At 50.3% G+C, this 19514-nt stretch overlaps 8 protein-coding genes across 8 annotated transcripts; 4 read left to right on the top strand and 4 right to left on the bottom strand.

The window, feature by feature from the left end:
* Positions 1–355: 355 nt before the first annotated feature.
* BO87DRAFT_417076 (GPI anchored serine-threonine rich protein) lies at positions 356–1272 on the top strand (the record flags this gene model as incomplete). Its single annotated transcript, XM_025626790.1, has 5 exons — positions 356–555; positions 634–732; positions 829–961; positions 1146–1195; positions 1266–1272. The coding sequence occupies 5 exons, from the start codon at positions 356–358 to the stop codon at positions 1270–1272; spliced, it is 489 nt and encodes a 162-aa protein (XP_025478261.1).
* A 44-nt stretch (positions 1273–1316) lies between these two features.
* BO87DRAFT_417077 (arylsulfotransferase family protein) lies at positions 1317–3602 on the bottom strand. Its single transcript, XM_025626791.1, has 3 exons — positions 2735–3602; positions 1569–2681; positions 1317–1510 (listed from the first exon to the last, which is right to left on the bottom strand). Exons 1-3 carry the CDS (start codon positions 3113–3115, stop codon positions 1340–1342), a joined length of 1665 nt encoding a protein of 554 aa, XP_025478262.1. The 5' UTR covers positions 3116–3602; the 3' UTR covers positions 1317–1339.
* A 2458-nt stretch (positions 3603–6060) lies between these two features.
* Positions 6061–8630, bottom strand: BO87DRAFT_98261 (uncharacterized protein). Its single transcript, XM_025629711.1, has one exon. It carries the CDS (start codon positions 8405–8407, stop codon positions 6257–6259), a length of 2151 nt encoding a protein of 716 aa, XP_025478263.1. The 5' UTR covers positions 8408–8630; the 3' UTR covers positions 6061–6256.
* Positions 8631–11767: 3137 nt separating this feature from the next.
* Positions 11768–13305, top strand: BO87DRAFT_98308 (glucan 1,3-beta-glucosidase precursor). The gene has a single exon (XM_025629712.1). It carries the CDS (start codon positions 11849–11851, stop codon positions 13007–13009), a length of 1161 nt encoding a protein of 386 aa, XP_025478264.1. The 5' UTR covers positions 11768–11848; the 3' UTR covers positions 13010–13305.
* Positions 13071–14226, bottom strand: BO87DRAFT_361961 (putative vacuolar transporter chaperon Vtc1). The gene is made up of 2 exons (XM_025621609.1): positions 13818–14226; positions 13071–13731 (listed from the first exon to the last, which is right to left on the bottom strand). The coding sequence occupies exons 1-2, from the start codon at positions 13849–13851 to the stop codon at positions 13397–13399; spliced, it is 369 nt and encodes a 122-aa protein (XP_025478265.1). The 5' UTR covers positions 13852–14226; the 3' UTR covers positions 13071–13396.
* Positions 14227–16087: 1861 nt separating this feature from the next.
* On the top strand, positions 16088–16841 carry BO87DRAFT_439632 (glutathione S-transferase family protein; the record flags this gene model as incomplete). Its single annotated transcript, XM_025627933.1, has 3 exons — positions 16088–16483; positions 16553–16685; positions 16719–16841. Exons 1-3 carry the CDS (start codon positions 16107–16109, stop codon positions 16839–16841), a joined length of 633 nt encoding a protein of 210 aa, XP_025478266.1. The 5' UTR covers positions 16088–16106.
* A 227-nt stretch (positions 16842–17068) lies between these two features.
* Positions 17069–17428, bottom strand: BO87DRAFT_311714 (uncharacterized protein; the record flags this gene model as incomplete). The annotated part of the gene is made up of 1 exon (XM_025619558.1): positions 17069–17428. The coding sequence occupies one exon, from the start codon at positions 17426–17428 to the stop codon at positions 17069–17071; it is 360 nt and encodes a 119-aa protein (XP_025478267.1).
* An 809-nt stretch (positions 17429–18237) lies between these two features.
* Positions 18238–19259, top strand: BO87DRAFT_460274 (aminoglycoside phosphotransferase family protein; the record flags this gene model as incomplete). Its single annotated transcript, XM_025629003.1, has 1 exon — positions 18238–19259. The coding sequence occupies exon 1, from the start codon at positions 18426–18428 to the stop codon at positions 19257–19259; it is 834 nt and encodes a 277-aa protein (XP_025478268.1). The 5' UTR covers positions 18238–18425.
* Positions 19260–19514: the final 255 nt, after the last annotated feature.

A 19514-nucleotide genomic window follows, 5' to 3' on the forward strand; every position in this document is an offset into this window, starting at 1 on the left:
AAGCAGCCAAGACGCACAGCATATTTCCATATTCGACATTCCATGCCGAACTAATGATCAAGAGAATCGGTCTGGAGACCCTCAAGTCATGTACCCAGAAGAGAGAGTACTATATGATATATCGTACGCCACCAATAATGAGCGGGTCTATACCTACACCTGCTCCGTACTTTAGATTATTACTACGAGGATGGTAGATAGATATAAACCTGATGCCTTCCACAACAGAGTAGTGTTTCTAAGTCACTCTTCACTTTGCAAATATACTATACTATACTATACCCTTCTATCCTATACTCACATTCTACCCACCACCAACACACCACCAACACTTTGACCAGAAGAGATAGAAAAAATGCAACTCAAACTGAACCTCATCTACCTCCTAACCCTGACCCTCGCCTCCCTCTCCGCCGCCTCTCCCGCCGCAGAAACCGGCGCAGCAGCAGCAGCAGGTACAGATTCAGGCGCACAACCCCCAGCCCCGACCTCTACTGGCAGTAGTAGCAGTAGCGACAGCGACAGCAGCAGCCCCTACCAACAATGCGCGAAGAAGTATACCTTCCTCCCTTCATCCCCAAACAAACCACACATACATACACATATACTAATGGAATAATGATGGTGGAATAGTATCCTCGACGCCTGCCTCTCCCAAATGAAACCCCAAATGGACAAATGTTCCGATAATGATTGGTCGTGTTTGTGTACGCAGAGCAAGAATATGCTTACGTATGATACTCCTTCCCCCCCATTCCATTTATACCCTATCTACAAACCATGGGAATTATGATGATATTGATATAAACTAACCGGGTGTTAATGTAGGTGTTATAATGACTGTCCCTCCGACCCAAACCATACCTCCGCGGACCAACAGAAAATGGAGTATTGTAATGCGGCGGAGGCGAATTCGCTGTATTCCACTTCTACTAGTGTTACTTCTTCCAGGACTGCCGTTGTGAGTAGTACGTCTACGACGAGTAGTAGGACTGCTGTGCCTGCTAGTACTTCTTCGGGGGCGGCTGCGGCGGGGAGTGGTGTTAGGGTTGGGGAGATGGGGATGATGGGGATGGGGTTGGCTGGGTTGGTTGTTGCTTTGGTTTAGGAGATTACTTACTATGTATACTACTACTACGTAGTAGTGTGGTATGGTAGGGTTGAGGTGTGGGGATGATGTTGAATTGTTTGGAATGTATGTTAATGTTATGTGGTGGTAGGGGAGGGTGGATGTAATGTTACTATTTACTTATTATCTGGTATAGATATTAATCGGTAATGTACGATGTGGAGGCTGGATAATGTATATGTATAATGCTTGCAAATGGGTATATGGGTATCAACGAAAATATCTCTCAAAAATCGACTGTATGCGTTTCCTCGCCCTCCATGCTCCTACTACTACTGCTCCCGTAGTGAATGTCCCTACGAGCATCCATTGGAAGGGTCGTTCGGAGAAGACGAAGAATGAGCTTGTCGAGCCGTCATCCATATCGATATCGGTTAACTCCTGTTCGTATCAGTTAGCTTCGTACTTAGGAAGGTCATCAAGTGGCAGGGTAGCTTACGCATCCCTCAAACCCCCTCGTCACGCCCATTTCATTCCCCTCCAAATCCACCGCCACCAAGCGGAAATATCCCTCTCCTATCAAATCAACCTGCGTCTCGAATCCCTCTTTCGGCGTATACGCAACACTCTCAAACTCATCATCTCCCGCACTGGAATTCCTCGCCCGCTGCAGCACCCACCCTGCAATATCCGTCGCCCCGTTCCAGCTCACATATGCCGTGTCACCCGCCTCATCGACCGCCACATCCGGCGGCACTCGCGGCCGTCCAACCCAGTGGAACTTTTGCGCGCGGTACGACTTGATCCATCCCAACCAGAAGAAGACGCGCGGCCCCCAGTGAAAGTCGCACAGCACTTCGCCGTCCACCGTGAACTCGGTGTACGCTGATGGCTTGCCCCAGCCGATGAAGACATGGCCGGTCCGGGGAAGCACCTGCAGGCTGCCCTGGGAGTGGCTACTAAAGGAGCCAGGACTATCGTAGACGTGCAGGGTGTTGGCTGTCCAGTCGTCGAAGTTCAATTCGATCATGAATCCGCGCGTGTGGTCTCTAGTGCTGAGATGCTCGTGCGCTCCGTTGTCGAGCAGCGTGATGACTGTCTCGGACTGCCAGCGTGCGTCGTGCTGCCAGGTAATTCCCGTGGCGGACTTGTCCGGGGATATGTCCTTGAAGGTGTTGCGTTTCCCGCCTAACACCCAGAGGATCTCGCCCCAGGGGCTGATGCAGGTGACGGTGTGCATGTAGCGGGACGAAACGAGGTAATTCCCGTTGGGGTGTTTGTCGATGCTGTTGATGTGGAAGAAGTCGTAGGCGTCGTGGGCTGTTGGGGCGGAGCCTTTCTCGCCGAGGGGGTAGTAGGATTCGTCGATGTCGTAGTAATCGCTCGCTCGCCATTCGAAGAGCAACTCGCCCGTCGCAATGTCTATCTCTTGGAAAAGTCCATCGTAGATCCAGCCGTCTTCGGGTCCGTCGACGGAGGAAAGGTCCGCCTCGCAAATGTCGTAGATGGTCATGAGCGCGGTGCCCTCGTCGGTGATTCTGAATTCGTGCACGTCGCCGGTATATCCGTTGGCGGGGGATACGATGTAAACGACGTCGTAGGAGGAATTTAGCTATGAATGATAAGCTTCAATCAATGCCAGTCAGTCATGCAGCTGCTACCTACCATGTAATATTGGCCGAGTCCCCGTGTGCCGTCGTCGTCTCCCGCCCAGAATGTCAGGTAATCCTCCCCCATGTAGCGTTGGACTTTGAGGTCCATGATCTGGCCGAATTCCCGCTCAATCCATACCAAATTCCCCTGGCTGTCGTAGACTAGCGGCCCCGGGTCTGGGTATGAATGACCGCGAGGGCTGAGGAAAACGTAGCCCTCTTCACATCGCGGGTCCCAGCGCAGGACATTGACCTCGGGAGATTCCTGGTCAAACGACTCATATTTCAGAGTGGGATGAGGACCCAGAAAGCCCAGGTCATACCAGAGGCCATGCCATGAGAAGGCCGATGCCAGTATGGGCCACAAGGCCCAGAGAACCAGCAGCACGGCCATCTACGGCAGATTGAAGAAGCACGACAGGGCAGGTAGTAGTCAATGAAAGAGAACTAGCCTGCCAGAGGAAGAAAGAGTCGTGCATGGCGACGGAGAAAAAGGCGATACGCTGCAAACGGAGAGAGCGAGTGGGCGCGGGCAGTTAGGAGGTGGGACAGAGCATGACGCGGATAGTCGCAAATCATGGACCGAAGCCACCCAACAAGCGAACGGGAGAGAGGTTAGCCGGGCCCCAGACGTTCGTGTGGATGCAGCGCTAGACTGGAGAAGGGATGACAGATTCGTAGGCATGTTGGCATTTCAGGATGAATTGGTGGGAGGCGGATCCACTGGTGGCAGCGCTAGTAGTGGAGAACCACGCGGACGGACAGTTGAAAAAGCCAATTATAGTGAGATGTGATGAGAAGCATCCAAGGATCCGGAGTCGGAGAACCTTATCTGCGTCGGTTATAATAGAACAAAACGGAATGGAATTGGTACGGGATCGATAGTAGAAAGTTGAATGTGGAAGTCTGAAAACGGATGGCGTTGCGAATGCGGCACTTTGAGATAGTAGTACTAGAAGGGACGCCAACAGGACAGGTGACAGTTCGAGTACGTATGCTATGCACGCCACTGGAGTTGCAGATGGCGAAATGGATCATGATGGATAATAATATACCAGTTATCAGGCAGCATTAATCTGGCGACCGCGCAATCTCTGGCTTCCCCGGCGGTTTGCTGTGCAGTTGCATCCAAGGATCGGTTTGCCATCGGAGAAGAGAGAGGATGTAAATGCCAACCGAAAACGGAATGCATATCATGCCAAGAATGATAGTATAGTTGAAGCAATTAAGGAGATGTTTCAGAGCCAAGAATGAATCCAGTTTAAACTAAACCCCTGAGTGTGACCCTACTCACGTGATCATTGCCCATTTCTTGCCCCAGTCTCCTCCAGTCTATAAACAGTGCTATTTGAGGCAGTAGAAGGCACAGCAATCCCCAGAAAATAGCTACACCACTCGTAGCACCCAAGCCAGGCTGTCATCAATCATGGCAGCCATCTGCACACATGAATTCTTTACTTGGTATGGGCATAATATAGTTCTGCAGCTTCCTTGGCCCGTTGAAGTCTGGTATGTATGTATCTTCATCTCCCTTGTTCTAGGGTTCCCCCACGGCCAGAAATTCCCTTGTAGGTCGTTCTGTGGATTCATCCATCGTCGGGGGAACCTCTGGCATGATATTAAGCATGTATTCATTGATTGATAATGAAAAGCTGAACCATTCGTATTCGGGTTTACACCGTCAGGAGCTCAGACCCGCCGCAATTTCACATATTTGCGGGGGCAACTAGACTATGAACAAACATATTGCTGTGTATATTGGCCCGTAAACTAACTCTTGCTTAACCAGCTTCATTTACTTACATTAGAGTAAGCATGTATTCTATAGCTCATCTCGGTGACATCTACACCCAAAAAGGTGATTTATACCGAGTCCGAAGTCAACTTACGTATCTCATGCACGTCAATGGAGCAGCTGATGGCGAATGGATCCTAATCTTCCACTAAATGAGTACTTATCACAACCATCAATTTCCATATCATTCAGAAATACTCCATAATCAAGCAGGATTGATCCTGCGACTGTCCAATCTCTTGCTTCTCCGTCTGCCTTCTCCTGTTGGCCGTTCATCCTCCAACTTTCTCTTTTCCCTTGTATTTTCTTCCTCTTCTTCCACCTTCATTCCCTCAGATCCCTTCTTATCACCACCACCACCATCCCAATCCCCGTCAACACTCTGCCCACCCCCCAAAAAAGCATAATGCCTCACCACCAACGCCACCTTTTCCACCTCCAACCCAGATACTCCCTTCTCTTTTCCTTCTAACCTCTCCCTCAACCCCTTCACCCCCTCCCATAACTCTCGATACTCCTTCATCGTATACTTGACACTCAACTCGCCATTCAACCGTTTATACACACCTCTTTTGAGTCTATCTGCTGCCTCAGCCTCACCCTCCCCAGAGCCACATCCAGAAGTAGAAGTAGACGGAACCTCCTCCATACAAACCCACAAATACACATCATCGCTATAAAACGGTACATCCGCAGTAGAAGCAAGCGACAACACCAACGAAGCCGTAGCCACTCCCACGCCTCGTAACGCTTTCGTTAGGATATCCAACGCTTCGCTTGGAAACTTCTCCTTCTCCTCACCACCGTCCTTGGAAGTATGATGGGTGGTGAGAGCTTTAAACGCCCTCCCCGTGGCATCCCTAACCACAGGCTCTGAGTTCGAGCGTATCATGCCTAGTAATGCCGGGCGGAAGGTGCCGTGTTGCCTATTCCTCATATCAATATCATCATATCACCTTTCATATATATTCATATATATAATGAAAGAAAGGTAAAAAGAATGAAAGGAAGGGAAAGGGGATATACATCTTCCACTCCATCAACCTCACCAACTCATCTTTCTCCAAGTACCCATACCCATGCCCACTCCCATCATCATCCTTCTCTGCTCTCGTAGCAACCACCCCCGGCAATCCCTCATACCGAAATCCATCCACCGACAAGAACTCATTAGCTTTAGCAGTAATAAACTCTTCTTCTGCTTCTGATCTCGTGCCTGTTGATGTCCATGATGATTTCTGCTTTGTTTTCGGTGTTGCTGCCGCTGGTGGTTTGCGCTTGATCTTGGCGGCGGCTTTGCGGCGGGAGAGAAGGTCCACTGTTTTTGGGTAGAGGGATAGGAGACGTTGGAAGGTTTGGGGGGAGATGGTTTGGGGGTGGAGGTGGTTCATTGTACTTTGTATGATTATTGGTGTGTTGGTTCTTCGCTAGAGGTAGATGGGGGATGACGGTTGTGGTTGTTTGGGGATTATGGAGCTGCGGATGGTTTGGCCGCTTCCGAGCGGTAGGGCTCTTCCATATCAGTCAATCTACAATCTAGTATTTCAGAGTTCACTACAATGTAGGCATATTCCAAGCATTTAATACAGGCGTCTACTAATCATCATATCCGCCATCGCTAAAACATCCTAAACCCCGGCCGCTCGCAAAATTCCTGACCGCAATTTATCAAGTACCTAAAGTCCATACATGAAGGAAAGGAGAGTATCCTCATACATTAAACACGTGCAATTCTATCGTTTATCGTCCGCTAGGCCGGCGCGGACTGTCCTTCTTGCCCTTGGCAGGGCTCGCATCCGGGCTCGCAAAGCTCACGCGCTTTTCATCCCGGCTGCGACTCAATGGTCCCAGTGAGGCCGGTATGACCCCTTCTTTCTTCTTCTTGTTCCGGCGCCGGAACATGCCCATGTCCGACTTGGCCTCTGGCGCCGTCGTGGACGTCGTGCTGTCCTCGTCGTCCTCCACTCCAATATGACCGAAATCCTCCTCCGCATCGCCCGCCTCCGACGAGCTAGGCCCAGGGCTCTCTGAATCCGAGGCCGCTTCATAATCGTCGTCATCACTGACGAGACTCGGCGCCTGGTTCGATTCCATGGTAGTTGGGCTGAGGTTGGACGAGGGCTCGGTCCCGTCCACCTCTCGCAGCCCGTCGAGCTGCGGCGGCCGGGACACCGCTCCATAAGGAGATTGATAGGGAACAGGCTTGGTCGGGGTTAATGACTCAAAGGAGAAAGGGTTGTGACTCGTTTTATCGAGCCCCTTGCGGCTGCCCGGGCGCTGGGGCGCAGTCTGCGAGGCCGTGGTCCGCATGGGTTGCCTGCCCGCACGGACTGCAGCCGCCTTCTGCTCGTGACTCATCGCTTCCGGTGGTGCCACAGACTCGCTGTCCGACTCGCCATCGTCCGAAGAGTACTCGCCGAGATCCACTGTTGTCTTTGCCTCCCCGACCAACCGATCAAGGTCAAGCCCCACGCCCCGGGACTGCATGAGAGACGACAGGTGAGGGGTGGCGGGCGAGCCCATGAACGAAGTATGACTCGAAGTGGCAGCGGCAGCAGGTGTGCTGCGGTGGTTTTCCAACTGGGGACGGGCAGCCGCACGGGGAGTTTCCACCCCGGTCGATGCCCGTCGACTCGGGCAGGATCGCTTCCGGGGACTTGCGTTACCGCCCGCGGCTTCAGACGCAGAGGACGGTGTTTTAGATGATGGCTCAATGCCATGTGCAGTTCGAATCAGCGGATGGACGAACCCGCCGGTGCCTGCTGTACTGGAGCTCTCCACCCGGCCGCCAACAACGGCGCCAGCCTCGTCGACTTCAACGGGCTTGCCAGACTCCATCGCTGCTGCATCATGGCTGGTGTAGTTCCGACTATGTGCAATGCGACAATGGTTGATGAATCCTTGGGTGCTGGAGAAATTGTCCCGACCGCAGTCCAGACACACCAGCTTGACGAGTACATTATCCGACTTTCGTCGAATAAGCATGGGACCAGCCTTGTCCTTGGGTGCTGGGTAGCCGTTGGGCAGAGCCTGGAGCTTAGCACTCGCCGAGCCGCGCTGAGGCCGTGTCTTGCCAGCCAGCGAGCCCAGATCGCCCGAACTCCCCCGCGTCGTGCGGCCTTCCATGAGAGGTAGCCCACTGAGAGGAGTATCGGGCTCAACTTCGCCACCGTCGAATCGAGGATCCGGTAGGAGCCATCTAGAGTAGTGGCGCGAGTAGGGACCCTCCACAACACCCCATGGCGCGGGAGACTGCGGCGCAGGTCCATTTTCAGGAGCCCAGACCGCGACACCCGTACCATTGCTGACCGACTGCGAATAGCCCGCCATGCTGGATCCCGGATATGGTATCTCGGCACATCGACGGAGTTGTTCCAGTGCGACCTGGCATTTGGCAATCTCTTGATCGATCAGCCTGAGCTCATTGTGTTTCAACAACACCTCCAGACTCAGCTGCGCTTCAAGGGTTTCGCGTAGCGTGTCCGTGTCGATCTTTGGGGAAGTGCCGTCCTGCTTCGTTATCTCCGAGACATTCGTAATCGCGCTTTGACTAGATTGCGACGGATGCGACGACTCCGAGATCGGCTGGGCGCGACCGTCCGGCCCAGCTTGGTGCGACACCGTCACGGCGCTGGTGGCAGGTAGGGAAGGGTCTTGCTGAAGGCTGACGGGTTTTGAGGGCGCATCGTCGGCGCGCAGCTTGGTTGCGACCGGGGCATCTCGAGCGGGGGCGGAATCGCTAGAATCAGAGCGCTTGCGCTTCAGCTGCGGTAATGGCAGGCCACTGACGCCCGACGTGGCGCAGTGCGGCGAGGTCGAGAGCATTTTAAGCTCCTCGGCCATCACCTTGTTGCCCCCGATAGCAGAGGACCAAGGAAGCAGGCGAAACATGCCATGCGAGGTTGAGCGCGGAAGAATGTAGAGAGGCGGATCTGCGCAAATGCGACGGGAATGCGACAAGTTAGAGGCGCCACGTAAGAAGCACGGTACAGTCGAAAGTTGTTTGCCACGCAGACCCCATGCACCTGTGCATGCAAAATGCGATCTAAATCCGGGGGAGGAACGATGGAGTAAAATGAAGGGAAGAGAGGAGCAGGCAACGAGGGAATGAAGGTTGCCGCCGATCGGTCAGACGTCGTTGTTTGCGACCGGTGGGAACCCAGCAAGGGGGAGAAAGGAAACACGGGGGGAGCCCCAACAAGAAACGGATAGCCGGAGCTCCGACAGTGAAAGCATGCAACAAGGCTGCTGCGTGAAGACGTAAGATTATTGGATCAGACTGGGGGAAGGGAGTTGGAAGGGCAACTAGGATTGGTCGAAAAAGGAAGAGGGATATTGATGATAAGAGTCCGGGCTGTCTGGATCCCCAAGTATGACCAGATTAAGTTGGGAGGGGGACAGGACAGGAGAGAGCGACCAAAAAGCAGTGAACAAAGACCAGCAAGAATAATAGAGACCGGTCGGAGTTCTGGAAGACACAGCGAGAGCGTCCAAACTATCAAGCAAAACCTAAAGAGGAACCTCCTTCCCAGGCAGGTCACATGCACGCCGGGAAGGGGAAGCCAGCTGAAGCGGATCCACGGCTAGGCAAAGTAGTAGTAGTGATTGATGGTGGTAGAAGTAGAGGGCAACCCTTCCCAGTTCCCACGGGATGGTAATGGTAAGTAGGTTGGGCGGTGGCGTAATCTATTAATAATAACCAGTGGTAGATACTAGTTATTCTAGTGTGGGTGTGGATAGTAGTTCAAGTGGAATGAATAGATAGCACCCGAAGCTAGTAAAAGTAGGTAGTCAAACCCAAGGGAGGGAGGGATCGAGAGGATTGCGTTGTAGAGAGAGTGGGAGAGTACTGTTGGGAGAAAGAGAGGAAAGAGGAAGAAAGAATGGGTGGGAGGGGGAGAGAGAGAGAGGAGTACCAAGGGAGACGAAGGAAGGCGGACGTTGTCGGGTTAGAAAACGGTTGTGGTAATAGTAGCCAGAATAATAATCATAATCTTGAATAATTATGTTGATGTTGATGATGTTGTTGGTGGTGTTGTTCAGGTCAACCTGGAGGGAAAATCCCGTTAAGAAAAAAGGCGACTATTGGGAGATAATTAGGAACCCGATGGGAGGGGAATTTCAATACTTACGGAAGTCCGACCAGGGACCAAACCGGTTTGAGAGGCGAAAAAAGGTTAATTGGGAAGATGAAGGATTTTGGTTGAGTGGAAAGGGTAAGTAGGGAAAAGAAATTGGGAGAAGAAGGAAGAACCCGGGATACGGGAGTGGAGGAAGTATTCAAGGGAGGGAGGCAGAAGAGGGTGGTGGTGGTGGTGGTGGTGGTGGTTTAGTTAGTCAGTCAGTTCAACTTGGGGGGGAAAAGAAGAGAAAGAGAGATGGGGATTAGTTAGTTATTCTCTCATCATGATTACAATATGTGAGTGTGAGTGACTACTTGTGACAGGGGAGGAAAACCGGGCGACAAAAGGACCATCCAAAAGCGAGATGCAGTACTAGAGTAGTACATACATACATACAGTACTACAGCTGCTGCTATTATTGATGGAGGAGGATGACACGTCGAATCACTGCCTGAACGAGTGGAGCCCATGATGTGATGCCGGGCCTGGACTGGGCCATAGATGCCCGGGGTATTGGCCGCGCTAACATCCGCTCTAGCAGGGGTCTTTTGCCGCCCACAAAGTACCATACATACACCCATACACCCATACATACAGCGGGCGGGTTTCTATTCTTTCCAATTCCTACCCATACCCGTACTGGTATGAAACCCCCCGTCTCGTTACATTGCTGCATCTACCCGGTCATGTACCCTCCGTCTGAAAGTTTAGACACTTTCAGGTAGATTAAACACACACTATTGTACTCCCCAACTGCCCTAGTTATAACACGGATTCTCGCTTTCTCTCTTCCCCAATCTGCTGGCTATGTTTGCCATGAAAGACATCCATTTAAAACCCTGTGACACTCCCAGTCAGACATTTAGGCTACCACCACCACTACTCTGCACTGCCCACCGATGCCAATTCGCTCATGACAACTTGTAGTTCCATGGATCTGTTCCTCAACCACCCGATTTTAGGTTCACTACACATGGGCATTGTTCCCTTCCCACTATCTAGCTCTCACTCGCTCTCGCACCGTCAATCTTTCCTCCTTTTCCACCAGCAGATCAGACCCGGGATCGGCGGTTGAGCAAGGCTCGTTACATCATCCACTCGCGTCCTTGTCTGCCTATCATCTCCACCAGCCACAGCATAGCTTGCGATTGAGTTCACGCCAGCACTGCTTCATGGCACGCTTGCTCGTTGGTGCTCCACCCCCAGACGCCCCCTAAGGGATTCCTGCCAGAGGAGGGGCACTCAATACGAAGTCGCTCCCACAATAGGGGATTTATCACAATGTGCCACCGTCAATATCACAGATTTTAATGCCTGAGGCCGACAGCTTCCTACACTCTCGCATCCAACATGGCCTGTCGCTTCATCCTCATTGCTGGGTTGCCGTTGACTAGCATCGCAATGACCGACTGAGAAAGCCGATTTTCAACCCTGCTTTTCAAGCACTCAAGCGGTCGACTGTCCTAAGAAATATTCTGGCAGTGTGCTGACAGTATGCTTCCATCTGCTTTCGATGAGATTCATGCTGACGGCTTAGAGTCTCGAGGCGTTGGGTGCTCTCGGTTTATAACCACGGTAATCTCTTGGCCTCAGGTGCCTCTGCCGTCGGGACACCCGAGAATCTCACGTCTCATCGGACCTCATTATCCCGAGGCATGGAATTTCCGAGTCATCCTCCAAAGGGGATGATTTTGAACGTGTTGATCCTCATCTGAGCGGGAGGGGGCCGTTATTCGGATGTTTCTCAGGTGCCGACTGCAGAAAAGATTCCCTAAGCCTATTTCCCCACACCCCGCACTACGCTCAAATTAATTCGTCATGCGGGAATTTTTGCGCGCCGGTGTCTACTGTTTATAGCTAGTGAAGACAATCTTCATGGCTCATTTAACCGGCGCTCGCTGTTATTGCTGTATTCGGTCTTTAGGTCAAATGACGGACGACCTTGGCCATATTGAGCTCCTCGGATGGCCCGACTTGGGACCTTGGCTTCCCTCGTTGTCGAATAACCTTTGGCTCAGTGCTAAGCATCCTTCAACTCAGAGCTAGCTAAAGAATGGCTCGTCGGGTTATCCAGATGTCTCGGTCCGGGACAGAGGCCATGTGCCGGCAGCACAAGCATGGACGAGATATAAGAAGTGCTGGAACTATGCCGACAAATGAAGCTATACCACCGGTCCACACCATCCATCTCCTCTGAGACTTGCGCCCAATGTACAATCTACTAGGGTTCCTCGCTGCGCTGGGCTGCGCGCAGTCCGCCCTCGCAGCCCCCCTCGCCAGCCCCCCAAACTCTTCTTACTTCGACTGGCGCACCTTTAAAGGCAACGGCGTCAATCTCGGCGGCTGGCTCGTGCAAGAGTCCACAATAGACAGTTACTTCTGGGACAAATACTCCGGCGGCGCCTCCGACGAATGGGGTCTCTGCGAACACCTCGGCGCCCAATGCGGCCCTGTCCTCGAGCATCGCTACGCGACCTGGATCACCAAGGCCGACATCGACAAGCTCGCGTCCGCCGGTATCACAGTGCTGCGCATCCCCACAACCTACGCCGCATGGATCGACCTCCCCAGCTCACAACTCTACTCCGGTAACCAAACGGCCTACCTCAGAGAAATCGCCGACTACGCCATCGACACCTACAACATGCACATCGTGATCGACACACACTCCCTCCCCGGGGGCGTGAACGGCCTAACCATCGGCGAAGCCACCGGCCACTGGTACTGGTTCTACAACGAGACCAACTTCAACTACTCGTTGCAAGTAATCGACCAAGTGATCAACTTCATCCAAACCTCGGGATCCCCACAATCCTACACCCTCGAGCCCATCAGCGAACCCGCCGACAACAACACCAACATGGTCGTCTTTGGCACGCCCCTCGCCCTGACGGACCACGGCGCCGCCTGGGTGCTCAAATACATCCGCGCCGTCATCCAAAAAGTCGCCTCGGTGAACCCCAACATCCCCGTCATGTTCCAGGGCAGCTTCAAGTACCCGCAATACTGGGAGGGAGAGTTCCCCGCAAGTACGAACCTCGTCTTCGACACACACCACTATTACTACGAGCATATGGAGTCCTCGTCGGAGAATCTCCCCGAGTATATTCTTGCGGATGCGCGAGAGAAGTCCGGCACGGGCAAGTTCCCTGTGTTTGTGGGCGAGTGGGCGATTCAGGCGACGTATAATAATACGTTTGCGCTGAGGAAGAGGAATGTGTTGGCGGGGTTGGATATTTGGCAGAGTTATTCCCAGGGGAGTGCGTATTGGACGGCCAAGTTTACGGGGAATATGAGTGTGGATGGACAGGGGGAGCAGAAGGATTATTGGTGTTATGAGACGTTTATTGACGAGGGGTATTTTAGTTGAGCTGCTGCAGTTGTTTAGTTGTATGATTGATTGAATGTGATGTATATAGGTATGAAGAGATGAATGTGCTCATGAGTGGGTACTATTGATGACATTTGACAAACAAACTAGTTAAAACAAAGTCTAGACTCGTAGGAAAAAGAATGCTCAATACTACTAACAAACAGCATGAAACAAAACATATCATCTTCCTTCAAGGTCCTCCCCAACAACTCATCCATTGACACAGTTATACCCAATACCACTCAATCCCACCACCCTCCAAAATACATATAAACCAGCGACCAGCACCGATCAATGCCTCACCACCTTCCCCCATCATACCACACCCAATCCCTATACCCTCACCCTCGACACACACAGACAAAAACCAATAGAATAGAAAAATCACTCCACCATCCTTAACACAAAATTCACCACGACGGCCGCCAAAAGCGCCATAGCGAGGATCGTCGGCCCGAAGCGATCATCAATTCCACTCTGGCCTCGTTTGCGAATACTCTGCGCGCGCCAGTGGAAGGTCACCAGCGCATAGATCATCGCGGCCATGGCGATGACGGTGAACAGACCGGCGGAGATGCGGCCGATGCGGTCACCGAAGTTCAGCAGACCGACGGCTAGACCGCCCAGGATGACGGTGAAGTTCAGCCATGAGAGGAAGGTGCGCTCGTTGGCGAAGAAGACTTTGGGTTCGACGCGCGTGGGGAGGGCGATTCTTTTGCCTGTTCGGTGTTAGGATTTGGGGTGGGAGGGATTGAGGATGGGGATTGAAGGGGGTGGGGGATTGGGGGAGGGGGGGATTAATTACCTGGGGCGGTTTGGAGGAGTGGTTGGGAGGACATTTTATTGTGAGGTGGTGTGGTGTGGTTGTGAGAGGATAGTAGCAAGGGAGAAGGAGGAGGAGGAAGAAGAGGAGAGGGGATAAGAGCTAAGCTAGTTGGGGAGCTGCAGCAGGTCGTGTGACTTGTTTCTTTTCTTGTCTGGGAGAGAAAGATAAGTGAGTAGGAGATAGGTAGAACTGAGAGAGAGAGAGGGAGGGAAGGGAAGAAAAAGAAAAGAGAGAGAGAGAGGCAGAAAGAGAAGAGAATTCTGCACGGGGTAACTAATTGCAGTGGTGGTGATAAGACGCCAAACTAACGTTAGATTAGTTAGTGAGTTAGTTCTCTAAGGGAGGGAGACAAGAAGAAAGAAAGATTTAAGCTCCGGGGGGATTGATGTAATAGCCATGATTGGTACTGGACAGTAAAAAAACAGCACTGGATCGAGACGAGCTGCTCGCTTTCCCCGCTTGACGCCCGACACTTTGCCTGCTTCGGGTTTAGTGTAACGCGCCGCGGCTGTTTCTGCCGTGCTTCACCGCCGGGTAGCGCGCACGTGCCGCAGTCTGTTGTTGTGATTGCCCGGTTGGCCCCGCCGGTGCCGATTGGTCTGGGGTCTACTTTACTACTAGTATGAGTGTATGATAGCCTGCTGTTAAGGGGGGAGCGGAAGTCCTAGGACGCAAACAAGAGAGATGACGGATCTACCGTGCAGCGGGAGTCTTTTCCTGCAGCATTCTCTCGACTTGTTCAGCCTGATGCAGTGGGTTGTCAGCATCTAGTGCGGTGGAGTGTGCAGCAGTCAAAAACTGTTGCTGATGTGATTTGGTTCCTGTTGGCTATTTCTGTCGTAAGAACGGAAGGGTTGTATGCTGTATAAGTGGGAGACCTGATTTTTTCTGCGCGTATTCGAGCATACGTGGGTTTCTGAGGCGCAGGTAGTTGCGGGTGCTGATGGCGCTGTTGACTTTGCTGGTGCCCATTAACCTGAAGGTGAATGCATGAGATCTTTCAGAGGTCTTTAAACAGTGCATGGGAGTTTTCAAGACACTGCGAAAGATGATATGTGAATACTCTGCTTAGCTATTCGAATTAAAGCATTATCTGTGCAATTTACTCAGATTTCACTAGGGCTAGCTCAACCAGCATGTTTGTAGGTCATGGTTACGTATCTTTTGAAGATTCAGTGGCAGCACCATATATTGCAGTGGTTGCTTAATTGACTTGCATAAAGTAGTATGTTATATTCATATTACTTACTAGTTGATTCATGCTCCAATTAACTAGAATGTGTGAAAGACGGAGGGTGCAAGTTTGGTTTCTCCTAGATGGGCTACGTGTACAAGTATACATGTACTGGGGTGATGACCATTTACGGTGAGCGATGCTGTAGAATATATATATATTGTAAAATTGCATTCACCTTGAATTAATAGAGGTTCGATGTGAATGAAGTATTTCAAGCAAGAGTCGACGTAATTGGAGTAGGAAGGTCGAGTTGGAGTAGGCTGTTGATAATGTCCGTTAGTTGGAGAAGGTTACAGCTTGAATGGTTGGAGTAGATATTCATGCTGCGTTCAGCCTTATACACCTACCTTTCCTGCCGGACATATTATCAGCTACCTAAGTTATGCATCGAAAAATGCGCGTTTGGGTTAGAGAAAATATCTAGGGGTGTGGGTGTGAGTAGGGTCTTGTTGAACGTCAGAATTCGTATCCATCCGTACAAGATCATGGACTCCATGACTTCTGACAATCTTGATTCCAACAGGACAAAAGAGCAATATTATAGAGCTGCTACTGTGATTAGAGATATATACTGGGAACCAGTGCTTAAGTTATGCATATTACATTCAGTAAAGCACCCATTTTTGGCGTTATGTCCATCTAGACAATGACTTTCTCCTGCCTAATAACGACAATATTATTGTTATATAGTTACTCCGACTGATGCCATTGAGAGTACCAGGGGCCTGACTTGAAAAAATTACGATCCGATGATACTTATCACTGCTTCCACCGGCTCCAATCATGGCTCCATCATAATGTCTCCAATTGTAACTCCGCGGGATTTAAAGTCGCGGCTCCATCAACGTTTTCAGCAACAAGACAGTGGAGAACCTAAAGGGCATTATTAAGCCCTGCCATAGTATTAGATCAATCAACCTTGATTTATAAACCAAAGCATCGTTCGAACAATATTTTAATTATAAAATGCACATACCCTCTATCCAAAATTCATCAACATGCAAACATTTCTCAAAAGGTCTCTATCCACAATGACCAAACCTCTACTCCTCCACGCCCACGCCACGGGCCCCAACCCCATCAAGATCGCAATCGCTCTCGAAGCCCTTAAAGTTCCCTACGACGTCCAACAGTGGGAGTTTGGCGACGACCCCAAAAAGGGCGTCAAAGGCGAGGCATACTTGAAGATCAACGAGAATGGTCGACTTCCCTCCCTTCAAGACCCGAACACGGGCGTCGTGGCCTGGGAATCCGGCGCATGCATGAACTATATCCGCCGAGTGTATGACCGCGAAGGGAAGCTAGGTCCTGCCGGGAAGGAAGAGCAGGATATTGTCGACTTGGAGAAATGGGAGTATTTCCTACTCACTAATTTGGCGCCGATGTTGGGCCAGGTTAATTGGTTCAGGTATTTCTGCCTACCGAAATAGTAGAAAAATTAACAACCAAAATCATTCTATGCTAACGTCATATCAAGGAACTACCATGAGGTGAAGAACCAGGATGCGCTGGATAGATATTCAGCGCAGGTCTATCGCTGCTTCAGGGTGTTGGAGGGGCAGTTGAAGAAGTCGAACGGAGAGAGTATTCTGCCCGAAAAGATTACCGCCGTGGATTATCATGCGGAGCCCTAGGTTAGGCAGTATACTTTTGGGGGTCTGTATTTGGATTCCTACCCCCTTCTTCAGCGTTGGCTGGCTGGGATGGCTAAGCTGGAGGAGGTGAAGAGAGGGTATGTGAAGGTTAAGGGACAGGGCCCGGAGTAGACTTAGGGTTGAGTGGTTGACTACATTTATAATAGCTAGAGAGATGCGTTGATATGTGAAACAAGCTTTTTCTAGTTAGGATAACAGTATTTAAAACCAATTATATAACAATTCTACCACTTTCTAGTGTATAGTATTAAATATGTGTAGCATCGATTAATTATACCGCAAATATCGTAATCCAAGGGTATCACTCAAAGTATTCTCAAAGCCCATCATACCACCACCTAGAACTCAACGACCCCATGAAGACGTGTAACATCCTCACACAGCCTCTCAAGGCTGAACTCCCTATAATAATCCCTTGAACCCACCGGAAGCCGCTCTAAAAGGGACAATTTGATGGATAGTTCAATCAGCTGAATTATCTCCGAGATCTTTTGCGGAGTGGTATTTGGTCGATATGCATCTCGATAAGGCTCTAAAAGGCCTTCAATCTCGGACCTGTCGCAGACCTTGTTGCACATATCGAATCGTTGCTCGAGAAGCGGAAAGAATTCGTCTTTCTCGATTGAATACATCTTGTCTCGATGTTTGAGATATTCCTTACTGCGGATGACTTGTTCTTTACTTAGTATTGGTGACATGTTGAAGACTGTAGGTTGCTATTGGGCTGTTTGAGGGGTGTAGATTGGATAGAACAGTGTGTGGATTCGTGTGTGTGCTCGGTAGGGCTTTAGTTATGGTTGCTGTATCTTTGCTGAGTTGCAAGGTTCGATTGAATACTCAAGGGATTGACCTTCTACCTCCATATCTATATAGACTGCCAGATAGGCATCGAAACAAAGAACCTGGTGAAATAAGACATGCATCCTATTGGCGTTGTTCAGCCAAGGTTTGCTGTGGTGAAAGTACTACTAGTTGCCTTCACGATAATGTAGATATTCAGGCAACTAACTGCATCCTATAATCTAAAGTAATATAGAGTGTCGAAAGGTGCTCCGCTCAACGGTGATTCACAGAACCATATAACGGGGCCATATAGAAAGTGAATATGCTCATCTCGATATGTATGTATAGCAGAGATGAAAGTTGAACTTAATTCTCGGTTCGTTCCAAGCATTGTGGGCAGCTTTCATGGCCACATCCTCCACAGAATACCAAACATTGTTGGTCAATGGTTTAGTTGAACAAAGGAAATTCAGGACATAAAGAAGCCTTTCAGAACGACATGGAGTTTATACAATTCCATCCGAGAAAACAAACATAGTTTCAGTGTACCAGCCGAGCACACAAATTTAATCTAAACAGATACTGTAGTAAGTTTATTATGTTCATTGGGTGAGAGATTACGTTGCTCAATAACGCTAACCACAGCATAGTGTATATACAATCCCTGGCATCCAATGTACGTGCCACACTCCAAAGCCAGGATACAGCTATCCATAGGCAACTTCCGCTTCCATTCCAGGGCAATGCTTGCTTAATGCCAGGAAACAAATGGACGGTCCGAAACCCCTCCATGGCTTGATGGGCCATGTCACATAAATAGGGACTGGTCGTCTCCGTAGCCAATTTGTCTGACACTGAACTAGGACTCTCCACTCATCTTTTACTCCTGAGAAATCCCAACCAACCCACACCATGTCCGATACATACACCGGCTATGACGAGTGCGGATGCAGTTTGGAGGAGCAATCGATGCGCCGGCATTATAACCCCATCCAATTTATCCGCGGCTCGCGAGCAGGAGGCGTATGGGCAATCGGCACCGATTTGATTTTGAAAGCACACCCCAAGTTCGAAGAATCTCTGGAAAACGAACGTCAAGCGCTGCATCTACTCGAAGCTCATCCCCATATCCCAGCACCAAAAGCTGACCGTAACTGGGTTGATCAAAATGGGAACCACTTCTCGATGCAAACACAACTGGACGGTGAGACACTCGAGAATGCCTGGCCGCGATTGTCCAAGGACCAAAAGGCCACTATCGCAGACCAGGTGGCCGACGTGTGCAAGCAACTGCAGTCTATCACTTCGCCGAGTATACAAGGCATTGATGGAGGAGCCTGTCCATTAGATATGGTATTTGATGATGGTAAGCTCCAGGGACCTTTCCAATCTGACTCTGAGTTTCGGGATGCCATCAGCCGTGAACTATCGTCTTCAGCATTTTCGAATAAAAAGGATGAATTGATGAAGCGTTTCCCTGAATGCGGCCCTTATGTCCTCACGCATGGCGACCTTAATATCTCCAATATTATGGTCAAATACGGGCAGCTCGTTGGGATCATTGATTGGGAGTTTGCAGCTTATTATCCCATATGGTATGAGTATCTTGGAATTGCCCGTGATTCTACTGGTAAAGATGCTGAATGGAGAGAGTTGTTGCGACAGCGTCTGGATAGCCATGAAGATGCCAAAATTTTCCTGAAGGACCTGCGTAACTTGCAATGGTATAATCGCTTGGGGGACTGAGTTAAGAAAGTATTGAATGGATTATATGCAGATTCTTGATGAATATTCTTCTATACTTTATAGAATGTGCAAATGAAGCTGGAATCAGTCACGAAAAGAATGATGGTTTTCATAATCCAGGAAGCAGAAGCGACTCTGCAGCACCTATGATAGTGTATCAGTAAATAGCCGGATGTAGGCTTAAAACAGTGGCCTTTTAGAGAAAGAGTATCTGCAGGGTGAATATGTACTAACCATGCCATGTATCTCTAATGT

The sequence above is a fragment of the Aspergillus neoniger genome (genome assembly GCF_003184625.1).
Source record: "Aspergillus neoniger CBS 115656 unplaced genomic scaffold BO87scaffold_22, whole genome shotgun sequence".
NCBI classification, from domain to species: domain Eukaryota; kingdom Fungi; phylum Ascomycota; class Eurotiomycetes; order Eurotiales; family Aspergillaceae; genus Aspergillus; species Aspergillus neoniger.